General features: G+C 31.7%; 1 protein-coding gene and 1 long non-coding RNA gene across 3 annotated transcripts; both read left to right on the top strand.

The window, feature by feature from the left end:
• Positions 799-1,469, top strand: LOC109343163. Its single transcript, XR_002107170.1, has 2 exons — positions 799-972; positions 1,062-1,469. It is a non-coding gene; the product is annotated as an uncharacterized LOC109343163 (long non-coding RNA).
• On the top strand, positions 8,298-16,488 carry LOC109361557 (ubiquitin carboxyl-terminal hydrolase 27). Of its 2 annotated transcripts, XM_019607057.1 has the most exons (13): positions 8,298-8,677; positions 8,859-8,976; positions 9,744-9,844; positions 9,931-10,161; positions 11,668-11,736; positions 11,891-12,019; positions 12,166-12,303; positions 12,847-12,909; positions 13,146-13,490; positions 13,716-13,979; positions 14,062-14,148; positions 14,181-14,430; positions 16,438-16,488. In XM_019607057.1, exons 1-10 carry the CDS (start codon positions 8,387-8,389, stop codon positions 13,962-13,964), a joined length of 1,734 nt encoding a protein of 577 aa, XP_019462602.1. In that variant the 5' UTR covers positions 8,298-8,386; the 3' UTR covers positions 13,965-13,979; positions 14,062-14,148; positions 14,181-14,430; positions 16,438-16,488. The 2 variants fall into 2 exon arrangements, with proteins under 2 accessions (XP_019462602.1, XP_019462595.1); XM_019607050.1 differs by lacking the exon at positions 16,438-16,488 and having other exon boundaries at positions 13,716-14,148; positions 14,181-14,280.

Raw genomic sequence — 18,307 nt, 5'->3', positions numbered from 1 at the left:
TACAAGTCTCACATTCTATTATTTTTCATCTTTTTTGTTGTTTTGTTATCTTATTAAATTTTTGTTTATTGGTCAAACTCATATTCTGTTTTATGTTACTTTTTTTTTATAGTTTTGCAACTTTAACTTTGTCACGTGACTCATTAAGCCAAGGTAATAGTCAACTGTCTCAATATTATAATTTATATGATGATGATCGGTTCATGTACAAGGTTGAGGTGAAGAGTCTTTCTGAAATTGCAGCCTTAACATCAACTGAGGTATATTTATGTTGTGTTTACAATTTTCGTATTAGTTATGTCCTTACCCAACTTTGTTAATGTCAGGAAATAACTTGTGTTACTATTGGAACAACTGCAATGTTTATTGTGGGAAAACAAAGGGAGTATTATGGTGGTTGTTCAAAGTGCACTAAGAAGGCTGATTTGAAGGACGTTTCGTTCACGTGCAAATGTGGAACATATAACTTGAGTTCTACACCAAGCTAATACAGTTTCATTATAGATATTACTTTTAAAAATTTATACTTCTCTATTACCTTTCTTATTTTTAATATGGATTATTTATTAAGGTACAAATTGGTCATTAAAGTCATTTATGAGAATGGAAGTGGAAGGTTTGTGTTTTGGGATCGTCAATGTGCTGATATTATTGGAGTATCTGCATTCGAGCTTAGAAGATGGATGGTCGCAGTACGTACTTTTCCAGTTATACATTATCTAGATTGAAATCACATTGGTACATCATTTTTCTATTACAAAAGTTTATAATTTTTCCTGTTTATATATGAAGGAAGGTGATGATGATCCAAATGCATTCCCTCTAATGCTTGACATATTGCTTGAAAGGATAATGGCATTTAGAGTCAAAGTCCAACCATCTTACCACCAATCCTCTATGATAAGGCTATCTGAAAGTCCGGTCTTGATCAAGGCTATTGCTGATCAGTTTGGAACATCGGACATACATATTGTGAGTTAATGATATTTGTGTTTTATCCAGTTTTTAATCAAATCTTATTTTAACATAATGTAAGTTAATTTTTACCTGTTTTTAACCAGGGTTCAACCTCTGAGGACCTTAACGGAAAGTGTCATCTCAATAACATATCTTAATATGAATATGTGAGTGGCATCCATAATTGATTACAATGTTTGAGATGCAAATGTAACTCATGTTATACTTGTGATTTATTGACATGTTTTTCAACTGGCATGGTTAGTCTGTATCTATCACTGTTGATCATGATACAGACAACCTTCAATTACTAACTCCAACCAAGAGAATGTCGGTTGACTTAGATTTGGACCTGCCACAAAGCCCCATCTTTAAATCTACTCAGTTGTCATCTTCGAAGGTGACAAAACATATCAAGACCAAGTGACTAATAGAAGCGTGATAAATTATGTATAACCTTTTGAGAACTATATTTTGATACATCATAGTTTGATGTATATTTTGTGACCTCATCCTTAAGTTCCCACAAACTGAGACTGGCTAAGTTTGAAACATTGCTTTCATATATATATTATTGTGAATATATTTTGCTATTAGTAACTGATAAGTACATAACACAAAAGTATCATCTAACTCCCCTTATGTTTTGTGAATTTACTTATTTACCTTTGATGACTATCTAAGTACTTTTAAAAGTAATATAATTTGTTTATCACATTAATTCAAGTTAATTGTTTATGTTGTTTAATATACAAATTCATTAACCATAACACATAAAACAATAGTGATATTTTATTATTTGGGTTGGTGCATGATATATCATAGAGTATGTGATATACTTTTTTTTAAATGGATCGTGATGGATGCTAATGGTCATTATTTAATATCGATGATATTATGACCTTTAAATGAAAATATAGTCGTGAACAAATACAATTACTTTTTTCTTCTATTTATTCATTTATTTCCATGTATAATTTATATCATTAATTTCAAACGTTAATAAAATTTAATCATTTCACAATTTGAGATTATTGCATCAAAGATATTAATAACATATTTCTCTTCTTTTTTTGGGGTGATTTCATTAAACATTAACGTGTAAAACCAAATATAACTTCAAATCATGCAACATTTAAAAAAAAAAGTCATTAAATGTGTTTATTTCTCTTAAACATTAAAATCTTATGTTATAATCTATATGTATAATCGTACAATCGTATTTGACAATGGTAGGTTACAAACATCACATAAATTTATAGATATTAAACAAATAATTGATCTTTAACATTATAAACTCTATATTTATTCAATTTTTTTTGCAGATCAATCACCATTCTTTGAATGACAAACTATCTTCCCAGTATTACTTTGTGGATATACAGATTTGATTTTCCTATGCAATATGCAATTTTATATAATCTAACATATTGGAATTATTTTATATAACTTTTTCTACTTTTACATTATGCAGGTTAGTTGACATACTATTTTCAACATTACATTGGAAAACACAATGTTGTAATCATGATGAAGAAAATAGGTATGTAGTCTTTTAGAAGAAAAGTAAAAATTAAAAAGTTTTAAAAAAGTATGTCAACTCAGTAGAGGAAGAGTGAGAAAGGCAAAAGTCATTCCCCTTCTTTCCTTTTCTTAACTCATCTATCATTCTCCCTTAGGACCTCAAACCCTACTGCAAATATAATGGTGAATCCAGCTAGGTCTTCAAAAAAACGTTAACTTCTCTAACATGCTATTTCTTCTCCATGCTATTTCTTCTCCATGCTTCTTAAAGTGCTCAGGTAAGATTCTATGTTCTTTAGAATCATTATCGTTTTGGATTACAAAAGAAGGGAAAATAATTTCATAACTTTGTTTTACTACCATTGTTGTTTTCCTACTGAAAATAATTATTCCTCTTTTAGAACTTCTTCCTTTGAACTCTGTTCTTAACAACTATATTTGTGTTTAGTATTTATGATTGAAGAAAGCAAGTTGTTTGTCAATACTTCATTTAGAGCTGTGTGTACAACATTCTCCACATATGGTAATGTTTCTGTTTCATTAAATAATGGTTCTGTTTTTTTATATAATGTCTCTCCCAAAATACGTGTCTATGTATATTTACAATGAATTAATATATATTTTAAATTGTATGAGTATCTAATTTTAGTTATATATGTTGTTGTTACTTATTTTAATGGAAGAACATGTTATCTGAATTATGTTTTGTAGATTCTGGATTGGTGTTTATGAGTTACATTATTGAGTATACTATAATTGGTGATTCTTTCTGATTAATGTTTTTACTTTCTGTGATTCATTCTGAAGTTTTAACTCAACTATATGAAATTGTCACTGATATTATAAAATGCATTAGTAATAATTTATTATCAATATGGTAAGTGTTACTGCATTATATTTTCAATAATTTTTTGTCATTTTTATACTGTGACTATCTTATATCTATCAAGTTTGTTTTAATTAATTGAAACAAGTTGAGTGTCAGTATATCCATTGTTGTTGGGTGATCATTATTTGAGTACTTATTCAACAAATGATCATTATTTGAAGACTAACATTATCATGTTTATTCTAAACAAGCTTACTAACAATATATTACTATTATCTTTGTTTTAACAACTACATTTTTTGTTTAGTAGTTGTTGATTGTGTGAATTCTATAACAAATTGAGTATTGTCTTCAATTATTGCTTCTTGAATTTCCAAATTGTAAATAGTTTACTCTTATGGGCAGCTATTATTACTCCCATCTTTGTCATTTTTTTTCCTTAAAAATGTTATCTTTAATACTTTTTGCGGTCTTTCAATATATATTTGTTCTACTTAATAGCAATTTCTTACTTTTTGTTGTTTTTCATTCAATTTTTTGTTTCAATATGAGATTGTCAACATGTATTGAATATATATTTTGTGGTCCTCTTCTTCCTCTTCCAAAACTGATGTACTTTCCAATTTTTACTCCTTTGACATGTTCAATTTCATTTGTTAAAAAACCTATATAATTCTCATATGTTGTTTCAATTATATTTTGTAGATTCTAGAATGGTTTTTATGAATTTGGTACTTTGGAATACAATTTGATGTTATCCATTTGTTATTCAAATTATTTCTGTATTCAATTAGACATGAGTTAGATTATTGAGTTTACTATAATTTGTGATTCATTCTGAGTAATATGTATTCTATTATCTATTCATCGGTCAGATTATCAAAGCAGATATGTTATGGAATGTTCTACTATGATCTCTTCCCCGATCTACTTTGTTCATTTTGTATCACCTTTAAAATTCTTTTTGTACCAATTTTTAAATTATCCTGTAACATGTGGGAGATTGTTATGCAATTTTTTAAAAGAACTGTATATGTATGAATTACAATTTTATGGTCTGTTATATGGATATAACAAAGTTTTTTTTTGAGTATTACTTTGTATAATATAATTACTAAGTGGTAAAATAATGTTTGATATCAACTCCTAATATGCAGCAATAAATAAACTGCCCTTCTTTATAGATAAGACTTTCAAATTTTATTGCTTGGTAAATTGAACTTAAAAAATTGAAATCAAAGTACATCACTTATAGTTAAAGGAAATGTATTCCACCTGTAACAATAGCAATAAATTGTGTGGTGGCTACCAGTTTCATTCTCTATTTATTAATGTTCAATTATTTAAGTTATACATTGTGCATAAAACATGATGTGATTTGCTGAATGTGTATCTTTTTCTGTTGATATCAAATGGATACAAATAAACCGAATATATGTTCTTCAATAGCAAGAAATAAAAGAAAGTTTGTTTTGAAGGACAAGGGTTTAAATTATTCAAGGTCAAAACAACAAACACGTTCATCGGTGCAATCTCAACAACATAATTCTACACCGGTGTAAATGAGTAGAACCTCACTATCACATATAGATTTAAATTCTGCCAACTTCAAAGACAGTTACAGTTTATTCAACATCAATGGTTGTCCAACTTTGACATCCCATACCCAACCATTAGAAATATCTTCAATAATCAAGGTATTCAAGAATTATATTACATTGTATTATTAAAACTTTGTTTTATTTAAATATCTTATATTATATAACACATTTTATACATTATAGGGTTGGTGCTTACGGATGAACAACTACAAAATATAACTTTATTGGAGATTGAAAAACTACTTGAAGGAATTCAAAGGAGTTTGAAAGACTATCCTTCAATGTCATACCCAAATGGGTACATAACAAGTCAATTAAGAAATAGACTAATATATCAAGAACTTAATTATTATAAAGATGAATTAAAGAGAAACTTTCATACCCTTTTCAACTATTTAACATGTACTTCCATTTTCTTACAAAATTCTTTATTTAATGTTAGTCCTAAATAATCTATTTGTAATAGTAACATGATAACACACAATTTCATTTCATACAATGCTGAAGAACAATATAAGATATTCAAGACTATAATGCAAGCTGTTAACTGTCAACAAAGTCGCATGTTTTTTCTATATGGTTATAGAGGAACTGGAAAAACGCACATGTGACGAACCCTGACATATGCATTGAGATCTCAAAAACATGTTGTATTGACTGTGGCTTCAAGTGGTATAGCTTCTTTACTATTACCTGGGGGTAGGACAACACATCCTAAATTCTAAATTCCAGTACCAACTTTTGACAACTTTGTTTGCAACATTCATCAAGGGACTGGACTTGTAGAATTATTGAAACAAACAAAGATAATTATATGGGATGAAGCTCAAATGACACATAAGTTTTGTTTTGAAGCATTTGATAAAAGTCTTTGTGACATCCTAGGAACAACAAATGGCTCAATTCTGTTTGGAGGAAAGGTTTTAGTATTTGGAGGTGATTTTAGACAAATATTACCAGTGGTTCCAAGAGGTTGTCGTTCACATATTATGCATGCAACAATTAATGTTTCTTATCTTTGCATCAATGTACAGTTTCAACCCTTACAAAGAACATGAGTTTACAAAATTATGACAATGAATTAGATATCAAGCAATTCTCTGAGTGGATACTAAAGATAGGAAATGGAAAATTATATGAACCTAATGATGGTTCTGCTAAAATTGATATCTCAGAGGAACTTCTAATTGTAGATTATGATAACCCAATTGATGTGATAGTCAGTAGCACCTACCCAAACTTACAAGAACATTATAAGGATGAACAATTTCTTCAATGTAGAGCAATACTTGCATCAACAATTAAGATTGTTGATCAAATCAATGAATATGTTCTGATGAAAATTCCATGTAAAATATTCAATTTTATTTAACATACACATTATGTTAAATGTATTAAATTTATTAGATTTATATTAATAACTATTCTAATGCATACTTGCAGGCGATGAAAAAGAATACTTGAGTTCAGATGAAGTTGATATGTCTGATGCTAATGACGATGGAACATTCAACATATTAACTCATGAATTTCTAAATTCACTTTCAACAACAGGACTTCCAAATCATAAGATCAAGCTGAATTTGTGATTCATTCTGATTAATGTTTTTACTTTCTATGATTCATTCTGAAGTTTTAACTCAACTATATGAAATTGTCACTGATATTATAAAAATGCATTAGTAATAATTTATTATCAATATGGTAAGTGTTACTGCGTTATATTTTCAATAATTTTTTGTCATTTTTATACTGTGACTATCTTATATCTATCAAGTTTGTTTTAATTAATTGAAACAAGTTGAGTGTCAGTATATCCATTGTTGTTGGGTGATCATTATTTGAGTACTTATTCAACAAATGATCATTATTTGAAGACTAACATTATCATGTTTATTCTAAACAAGCTTACTAACAATATATTACTATTATCTTTGTTTTAACAACTACATTTTTTGTTTAGTAGTTGTTGATTGTGTGAATTCTATAACAAATTGAGTATTGTCTTCAATTATTGCTTCTTGAATTTCCAGATTGTAAATAGTTTACTCTTATGGGCAGCTATTATTACTCCCATCTTTGTCATTATTTTTCCTTTAAAATGTTTTCTTTAGTACTTTTTGTGGCCTTTCAAGGAATTTAGATCAGTCTGGAGGGTTATGTAATGGTACAAGGTTGGTGGTTACAAAGATGGCTAATCATGTACTTAAGACAAAGATAATGTATGAAAAAAACATTGGAAATATCACTTACATTCATAGGTTATCAATGTCCCCATCCCAATCTCCATGACCTTTCATGCTTATCAGAAGACATTTCCCTATAATTGTGTCATACGCTATGACAATCAACAAATTGCAAGGTCAATCACTAGAGAATGTGGGGTTGAATTTACCTAGACCAGTACTCAGTCATGGTCAGTTGTATGTAGCTGTTTCAAGAGTATAGAGCAAAAAGGGATTGAAGATATTGATACATGACAAGGATGGTAAATCATTGAAGACAACGACAAATGTCGTTTATAAAGAAGTTTTCCAAATTTTTTAATAGGTATTCTACAACTTATTTTACATTATGTTTGAAATATTTATTTCTAACTATTTTTTTTAAATAACATATTTCAATATCATATGACTGTACAACAGCTTTACATCAACAATCAAATATATACAAAACAAGGTTTATGAGTTAATCTTTAGTCACATTCTCCTGTTAAAAATAAATCATGTAATTTTCCATCTAAATTCATTCAACTTTTCCTAACTTGTTTCCATTTTTTAAGATTACAGGTTCAATACCATTTCATTGTACCACCATCTTTATATTTGCACTAGATTACTACAAAACATGTTTTAGTAGGTATTCCTCAATCACATTTCATTTAACAAGTTATATAATCACTATTTAATTAAATTCATGCAATACATATTATTATCCGTGCGAACGCATGAGTCTCCTACTAGTTTAAATTATAAATGACATATTTTGGGTAGACTCATAAGTTTGGATTATCCAAAATCTATGGGACGGAGGATTAGTCTATTTTTTATTCCTATTATATCTGGGTTCCAAAGTTGAGTAAACTTTATACCTATTTATCATAATATTAAATAATTTTTAAAATGAAAAATACCCTACCATAATAAAAAAGAGATGATACTCACTTATTCTATATCTTCTACGAGTATAAATCTATTCATTAATTTAAATTATTATATTTCACTCTAAAATTGATTATTGATGACTAAGATATAAATTAAATTGCACAAACTTTTAAATGGATCACCTCCCAATGAAAAAATGATAAACTTATATTTTTAACATATAAAGACCTACCGTGAAGCAAGCATGGAGCAAGTATAAATCCCAATAGAAACTGATCCCACTCAAACCCAACTTCATTTACTCGCACCTTCCTTAACTCTATAGTTTCTCACCTCACCAATCATTTTCACTACTTAAAACTTAGCTAGCCATGTTGGGTGGTCAAAGTCGCAGTCTCAACCATGGTTTTCCAACTATGTATCAAAACCATATGATGAATTGGACTCAACCCTTCACAATTCGCGTAGCACTTGCTGGTCTTGTTGGTTTAGTTGGTGCCATATTAGCATTCAAAGATGGCAAATTGGTTATACGATTACCAATTCAATTTACTTCTCCCTTTATCAGAGATAACGATAATAATAATAATTTCCAGAAACCCCTCTTTGTTCCTGGGTTGCAAAACCTCCAAAACAATTGTTTCCTCAACGTTGTTTTGCAGGTAAAGGTTTAAGAGTAACATTATGGTTGATGGGGTTTTAGTATAAGTTCAAAAGATCAGTACTTTTTTATGTTTTCTTGTTTGCGGATTCAATTGCAAATGAATTTTGATATGTAATGTAAAGATTATGTGTTCTCTTTCTTCTATGAGTAGTTGAGTAATGAGTTTGAGTTTGTTGCAGGCTCTGGCCAGTTGTTTCTGCTTTCAGAGTTTTCTTCATGGGGTCATTACTGAATTTGGGACTGAGGACATTATTGAAACTATGCCTCTTGCTGTTTCATTAGCTTCTTTGTTAGAAGGTAACTGCGTAACTATATCGGCGATTGTGGTTATCTTATATATAAACTTATTAGGGTTGTTGCTTTGGATGAGTGGAAATGCTAGAGAAGATAGGAGTCGGAATGAATGCATTAGACATAAAGCTGAGGTAAAATCTATTATACAAAAGATGGTAGAATCTCGCCTTAGGTGGTTTGGGAATGTATAGAGTGACTTGTAGAATGCCCAATGAGAAGACTAGATCAAATGCCTAGAGGTGGAATAGATCAATAAAAAGTACAGGTGAAAGTGTGAAACCATGGAGAAGGATTTGGATGTGAACATTTTTGTCATAGGAAATTTCGACGTCGTTTGATTGATGTAACCGACCTCACCAAGTGGGAAAATGTTTGATTGTTGTTGTGTAAACATAGTAGGATGGACGCTATTCTTCCTATCTTGAATGTAGCTTTAATATTATGTATCCTGAACATCTAGCACTTTGTTTTCAATCTGAAAAAATTAAAAAATAATATCTGAGTTCTGGTTGTATGCAAGGACATCCTCTTTCCTTCCTCTCTCCCTATCCCCACTTTTTTCCTTAACATTTTAGGTTTGAATTGTTGAATGGAGTTCCCTTCAGGATTTCTGCTCAACAAAATGTAAATTGTTAGATGTTCTGTGGATTTCTATGAAATTGATTTTCTAGAACAAGATATTTTTATGCTATAGTTTTCTATCAAGTACTGCCCGTCCTGGTCAATTGCCATGTTATAAGTTCTTGATAGAGTTTTAATGTTCTATGCAGAACTGAGCTCAGTTAGTGCAGAAAAGGTCGTGCTGACTCCACGAAAGATAATGCTTGCCATGTCCCATTACATTCCTAACTTCAATCTGACAAGCCAGCAGGTGGGTTTTTTGTTTCTTTAATGATTTAACAACCAAACGATATTTTTGTTCTGTATCTCATTAATCCCAAGCTTTTGTGTTTGTAGGATGCTGCTGAAGCATTTCTCCATCTGATATGCTCTCTAAGAGAAGAATTTGGAGGTTGTTATGCCCCAAATGTAGGTTCTTTAGCAGGCATCTTTGCTTCTAATAATAGAATTCTTACTCCAATACAGAGGGATTGGCAAAGTGAACAGGAAAGATGGAAGCAACACTTTCTTGGACCTTTTGATGGAATTCTTAGTAGCAGCTTAAACTGTGAAAGTTGTTTGTCCCAGGTACATGAGTCTTTCCACAACCAATGTTTTGAACATTCCCTCCATCACTTGCTCATACACTGCATTGTCCTTGTTTGTGAGTTTAGATTGCCCTCAACAAAATCTGTATTTGACTTTACAACCCTGCATGTGTGGCTGAGGTACAATTATGTTTTCAATCATTCTATAACTGTTCCTATTAGTGTTAAGGTTCAGAGAGATGTTTTTAATGACTTGTAGTTTTGATTTGACACTATTGCATTTGGAAGCAAAAGGTTGTAGGGAGAAAGAGTGATGTTAGGAGTCTCACATTGAGTTACATAGCAAACTCAATGTGATACATGACTCACGAGACTCTCTTACCTAATAGAATAGTATTTTAAGTTGGGCACTTGGGCTCTTAAAATGCGCATAAGTCCTAACAACTGGTGGAGATTTGTGTCACAGAAAAGGCTACCTCTAGGTTGGATTAAGGTATATTATTGAATATTGATAGGTGAGTGGAGTCGTCAAAAGAGAAATGGCTACCATCGGGCTAGTGTCAATAGAGTGAAAACCACCGTGGACGCCAATCCTTAAAGGGGGTCAATGTTAGGAGACCCATGTTGTGAAACATAGCAAATTTAATGTGGCACTTAAGTCATAAGGCTCTCCCACCTAATACATTAGTCTTTTAGATTGGACTCTCTTCATGTGTTTTAGTCATAACAATTAGTGTCTTTCTTTGAGAGTTGCGTCACAGAGAGGGCCACCTATAGGCTGGACTACAGTATATTACCAAATACTGATAGGTGAGTGGAGCCGCCAAAAGAGAAAGGGTTATCATTGAGTCACTGTCGATAGAGTGAAAGTCACCATGGACGTCGACCCTCAAAAGGGCGACAATGTTAGCAGTCTCACACTGGGTAACATAGCAAACTCAATGGGATACTTAAGTCATGAGTCTCTCATATCTAATAGACTAGTCTTTTGGGTTGGATTCTCATGTAATTAAGTCCTATCACACTGATTTCAAAATAGCTTAACCATTAAGAGAAATATTTGGATTGGGATCATGAAATGGCACAATTTGGATTTACAAACCAAGAAAAGGTTCAATTTTGGTTGTGCACTGTTGGAACTTTGATTTCTGGCATTTTATTGTTGACATGTGGAGAGATTTAAAGGTGATATAAAAAGTAAACCTGATTGCTTCTTGCAGGTTAGTAAAATGACTAAAATGAACTCATATAATTACTTCAAACTTACAATTCAAGTTACTAATGACCTGATCATGTACCTTGTGACTGGTCTAGGTCTGTAGTCTCAGTTTGAAGGTTCCATGTTAATAACTTCTCTCTTATCATGACACGCTGGCGATTGCATAATTAGTCATTTAGTTGTTTATTACTATTTAGTTTTCAGTAAATATCTATTTTGTTTTTAAAGATAATAGTCCTCTATCTTTATTTTTAATGTACTAGTGATCTTGTTTCTTTTAACTAGTATGTTGTTACTTCTTTTTTAACTTATTTGCTCATTTTGCAGATCTCAATTAACTTTGAACTTTTTGACTGTTTGCCCCTTTCTCCAGTTCTTAATACTAGCTCAAACATTGTAAGGTTAAACATTATTGTCAATGATTCTGTATTTTCAATGTATTTCACTATTTCTTTGTTTGGAGTGTTGTCTACATACTTGTAGTGTTATTTCTTTGATTACCGAACTGCTGCGTATCTCCTATAGTTCCGTGTAATGTCATGTTTTGCAGGGATTTCGTTGTACCCTGGTGGATTGCCTGAAGCAGTTCGTTGTTGCTGAACATGTTGAGAACTATCGCTGTAGCCACTGTTGGCATAATGCTGCAGTCAAATATCTTTCCTTAATGGAAGGAAATGAGGTCATCTCTGCATGAATCTTTTACTTTATTAGAGATATGTCAGCTGATGAGCTGAGAGATGGATAAATGTTGATTGCTGGCCCATGCAATTGACTGCTCTTTACGCTGTCAACTGTTAACATATGATTTGTGTACCTTTTACACAGGTAGAACTCAAGATACTTAGACGATGTTCTGACCATGAATCATGTGATTGCCGAAAAATGCCCAATCTTGAAAAGCTACCTTGGTCAAATAGATTTTCACATACACTGAAGCAGCTACGTATTGCTCGGTGCCCAAGGGTATGCCTGCTTGATCTTCTTCCTGCACTCTTTGTTGGAAACTAAAACACATTCCTTGTTCAACTATACATCTTTATGCTCATGTAAGATTGGATCCATTTTTGCTATTATTTGGTGATTATGACAATCCTGTATCTATTTGGCATGAATCATTTTCTGCTGCTTTTTTGGCTTCATGACTACAAGATATTTCTTGGTTTGACGTCTTGTACATACAATTGTAATTTGCAATAATATCTTTACTGGGTGAAGGGTGGTAATGATACCCTATTACTTAGAGCACTTCTAGATTCTTGATGCTACGTGTAGGTTGTTAAGATCAATGATAAAATTAATTTCTTGTCCCTCCCTCGTTTGTTCACCCGAGTCTTTAATTGAATGAGAAAGAAAACATTGCTTTAGGTAGGTGTCTTTCTTTCACTGTTTTTAAAAATGAGAATTTGGTATACACAATTTGTTCTGGCATCCTTACCTTTCTCAAGAGGATGTTCTCTTGTGATTCAATCTATGGCATACTTTAAATGCTTGGTTATCTGCTTGCAGATTTTATGCATCCAGTTGAAAAGAGTTCATATGAATGCATTCGGAGACTCAATCAAACTGCAGGTACTCAAATCTCTGGCAGATTGGCTCTTCGATATCTCAATACTTCAATTTTCTGCAATGTTCCCTCCCTCACTCTCAGTAACCTAATACTCATTAGATACTGTTAGTGGGTTGGCCATAAACTTGACTATTATTTTAGATCCGAAAACGTTTACAAGAGATTAAAACAACAGATACAAAATAGCCAGGATATGAATATTATTCATCAAATTACATAGAAGATTTTTGCCATGCAGGGCCATGTTTCTTTTCCGTTGATTTTGGATGTCTTTCCATTCATGACAACTAGTCTGGGAGTAAAAATACAGGATGTAGATGTACAAAATCTGCCCTTAAATCTACTATGTGACAGAAGAAGCTCTCTGCCAAACCATCATAATATGCAATCTGAAAGATCGGCATTGAAATTCAGTGGAACTTTTGGAGCTGCAACAGAAGAAATCAATTCGGATGATCCTATTGATGCTGGAATTTTTTCCTCTACAAATGGTCAGACGCTTCTTAATAACACCCTGTTTCCTTGCTCTGAAGGCTCTTCTGAAAGCATCCAGCTAGACATGCAAATGCAACCCACTGCCAAGGTTGGTCCAATTTTTTTTATTTATTTTCATCTTCATGCATTTACCTCTCTTATTGCATAAATAAATAATGTATGATACCCCTTTTATGATTATTGTAGGATATAAAATTAATTAAATAAAAATGTATATTCTTCTCGAGTAATCTTAACATGGAAGGCGGATTAATAGCTCATTTACTTGCTAGTTTAGACACTTTTCAACTTCATTATTTTGTGCTGTATGCAGATGAATGTTTCTTGTTCTCCGGATTCTCAAGAAACATGTTTGTATCGACTTGTTTCTGTCGTGGAGCATTTTGGTAAAGCCGGGAGTGGCCATTACACTGTTTACAGATGTGTGGAGTCCTCGGAAGATGCCTCCGACAATCAAACTCCATTGCGCTGGTTTTGTGTTTCAGATTCTCAAGTGCACGATGTTTCAGAGGAAGATGTTCTTTCTTGTGAGGCCAGCATGCTTTTCTATGAGAGAATTTAAAAGAGCTGAAAAAGAAGGGAAAAAAAACCCCTTTGTGTTGTTAGAAGGAAGTCCAGGGGTTCTGGAAGTAGCAGTGGTTTATATGTTCTGACCTCTGAATCACAGGAGTCTACGGTGTTACCCTCAACTTATTTTTTTCCGGTCATCGATCATAGATCGGTAATTAACCCTCAGCCCGGGAGTGGTAGACTGGTTAGGTCCATTACATTTAAAGAGTGCAATTACAAGAGGGAATGAATAACCACTTGGATTCATTTTGACCGAATGGTTATTCTGACTGATTTATTTACTTATTTGTTACCTGATTTTATAGTTACTCATTTCAAAACTCATTACATGCATATATCCCTGAGACAATGAATTCTCAACCGCAATAGTTGCAGCCGCCTTGTGCATGGAATGTGGTTTATGTTGTATTGCTGGAGTTATTGCTTCATTTGCTAGTATGTTTTTCTCACTTCTATCTGTTCTATCTATTTACTATATAAGAAAAAAAGGTCTCAACATTATTCCTCTTAGACACATATTATACTCTCATTTATTTTTTTCCTCTTGGACACATGTCATGCTCTAAGGTCCCAACATTATTCTTTTTGGATACATGTCATGCTCTCATTTGTTTTTTTCATCTTGGACACATCATGCTCTCATTTACTTTTTTCTCTCCAAAACATCCTCACACTCTTATGATGAGCTCACACACACACTATTATTTTCATATACTTCTTGCACCATTAATTTTCCTTCCTCACATATTACATTCATGTGTCATCATCTAACTATTTGCTTTCTATAACCACAACTTTAATATTCTTTACTCACATATCCCATCCAACTGTCATCATCTCATCATTCACTTTCTAAACATAATTTCATTTGCTTTGTAACAACACATTTCATTATCCCCAAATTCATTTTCAGCATTTTAATTCTTTCAACATTTTAATTCTTTTTTAATACCAAAATACATTTTTATTATCATTAAACTAACTTTTCCTTCTCCAACTCTTCATTTCACCTACCTTTGGTTTCCTCAACCTATTTTTCCTCTTTGTTTGCTCTTTTTTTGGTCCATCAAATACACATGTAAATATAATTATCTCTGAGCATTTATCACCTCTGCAAAACTCATTTGCAATATTCATCAATAGATGTGTTTGGTTTTCATTTTGCAAAAAGGTAATTTCAAACTTTTGTTTTTTGCAGCAAATGTTTGTTCTTAAACTATTTGATATTTTTTTATGTACTTTTGTATTATCTTTGGCTAAAAGTTTATATTTTTATCACTTGTATGCTCTTTTCTACTATCTGTGTTTTTGTTTTGAACTACTTGCATATGTCCACCTCACATTTAGTGTTTCATCTCTAAAAAATTCAACATATCTCAATGTAATTTTTTTGTTATTTGTCTTATAACTTTGTTTATTTTTTTGGTATATTGCTTCAATGAGAAGTTTGCATTTTTTTAACATACCTCCTTATACCTTTGATGTGTAAAGTTTGTACTTTTTTCATTTGTTTTGTTCCTGCAATTGATTTCATATGACTCTTAAATGATTCTGCTTTCACATTCGTGCTTGGAAGAGATAAGTAAAGAAATCACGCTTAAAGTTTTTTCCTTTTCCTTGATTTGTGTTTGAGTTTTTTTAAATATTTAAAATTATTATTCATATGATTGTTTGAAAGTTAAAGTTGAGGTTTATTGTGGAATGACCACCTTATTGATATTATTGGCCATACAATTCTTAATTTTAAGAATATCAAGAGTTCTAACACACTTTTCAACTTTTTTAACTTTTAAAATAAAAGATTTATTACTATCATCATAACCCAAAGAATGTTAGACCCAACAAAATGAGTTTGATAGAAGAAATTTCAAGTGTAATTTAAATGTTAATAAATGGATAGTAACAATAATAATATGGGCAACTAATTCATCAATAATATACCAAACACATCAGTTTCTTCAACTTTCTCACCTTACTCATTATTAATTCAAGTGTAGACACCTAACTAATTCCAAATCACTAATAATATATCATCATTCAACTAATTAATAATTTATTATCTAATATTATGATTTTACTATATTAAAAAAAATTGAAATTGAAATTGAAAAAATCATGTTGTCTACCACTTTTTAAATATATATTTTAAAAAACCACTTAATATCATGTTTCAGTTTCCCTATTTTCATTAGAAAATTTAAATTTGAAATTGTCATTTATTTTCCTTATGTGTTTGAAGAGGTTTAGATCACTATAGTAACATATGTGTTCTTAACAATACGAATATACGAGTAACATGTACGTTTTTAACCATGCAAACCTACATGTAACACATGTGTTATTAACAATATAAATGTATGGATAATATGTGTATTTTAACCATACAAATGTACGAATAACATTTGTATTATTAATCATGCAGTAAAAAATTACTATCCCGTATGAATGCATAGATAACTTGCTAGTTTCACAGGAAATTTAAGTTATGTTAAACCTGTGGTGAATTGTTTGCTACATAACTGGGAGAATTCTATTTTCACTGAAATTATTCCAAGTTATGAATGCCTTGTTGATTTCTCATATTCATCTGTTTTTTTCTTCATCTTTTTGTGAAAGTCCTCACCATTTTGTGTTAGAATCCAAGTGTAAGATAAATAATCACCAATCTAGAAGAAAAGTGAATAACAAATTGATAAAATCATAAAACTATTACGTTAGGATTTCGTCGGTATGTAATATTAAACCCTCTAGTTATAAATGTTAAATCATCCAGTCGGTCAGTGTAATATATAAATACAAGTTAAGGGAGTTGTGCAGATATAAAAAAAGATAAGTGATTTATGTAATTTTACTAAAATTTAAAGAGTGTCAATATAATTAAATTTTACGAAATATGTATTTTTTATGTTAATCAACAAATTAAGCTTCAACTTTTTGCATTATTTGAGAGCTAATATCAAATTACCAATCATTCAATTGCATTGGTGTTTAAGATGGTGCCCAGTATGATTTTTACCATATATGTAGCACTGTATAGGCATCAATGTATGGAGGGAGAAAAGCAGACATTAATGAGACAGATCATTTTCTGATAAGACTTTGAACAATGTTTTTCTTGTTTGGATGAGTAAGACAATAAGTTTTCGTATATCAGCATGGGAAGAGTTGGTTAATAATCTACTTGGTAGGCCTGCATTGTCCCTTACAAATTGTGCATGGGCTTAGCATGATTTGGAAGGGTATTGTGTTAATTGTTGTAATCAAAGAGAGTTAGGTATAGTGGTTAGAAGAGTTTCCAATTATAGAAAGTAGTTAAGTTGGTTGAAGTTGTTTTAGGAAAGGTGTATAAAACTTGCAATGATTGATGGATCATACAATTCTAATGCATTGAATATTCATTGAATCTCTTCTTGTACAATTCTCTCCCTCACACCCGAATTCTTCACCTTCTGATTTCAACTTCTTTCCCTCTGCAAATTCCTTATGCAATTCTTTTTCTTTCTTATCACAACTCTAACAATTGGCATCAAGAGCTAGCAAGAAGATCACCAATCTTTCCGCTGCAAAATGGCACAAACAACTGGACATTTTGCCATAACACTACCTGTACTAGATGGCAAGAATTGGACTAGGTGATGCATACAAATGAGAGCAATACTTGGATACCAAGATGTGGCAGATATAGTAGAAGAAGGGATACCAATTCTAGAGGAAGAAGCAACAGAAGCACAGAGGCTCACACACAAGCAAAACAAGAAACGGGACTGCAAAGCAATTTGCCTCCTTCACCAAGCAGTGGACAATGCACATTTTGAAATGATTGCAGGATCTGCAACAGCTAAAGAAGCTTGGGATGTGCTAGAAAAGCACTATGCTGGTGCTGCACAAAGAAAATCCGACTACAAACCATGAGGAGGCAATATGAACTCATGCAGATGGAGGAAGGTGAGAAAGTTGCAGATTTTTTCACTAGGTTGATCACACACGCAAATGCGATGAATGCTTGTGGTGAGAAGATGACTGATGCAACCATAGTTGAGAAGATCCTAAGAATAGTGTTCCCTAAGTTCGATTATGTGGTGGTAGCTATTGAGGAATCATGAAGAGTTGAAAATATGAAGATTGAGGAGCTTCAAAGGTCACTTGAAGCCCATGAACAAAGACTCAATGAGAGGATCATAGACAGATCCTCACACCAAGTTCTCCAAATGCAGACAGCAAAGAAAGGAGGATTCTGTGCAAAGAATTCAAGTAGAACTCAAGGAAGATACTCTGATATGAAAGGGAGGAAGAATTATGTCAATAATTCAAATCAACCAGAACAATCCAGTAGGA

This window comes from Lupinus angustifolius, chromosome LG01, assembly GCF_001865875.1.
Source record: "Lupinus angustifolius cultivar Tanjil chromosome LG01, LupAngTanjil_v1.0, whole genome shotgun sequence".
Lineage (NCBI taxonomy): Eukaryota > Viridiplantae > Streptophyta > Magnoliopsida > Fabales > Fabaceae > Lupinus > Lupinus angustifolius.
This window is presented reverse-complemented; position numbering and strand designations above follow the sequence as displayed.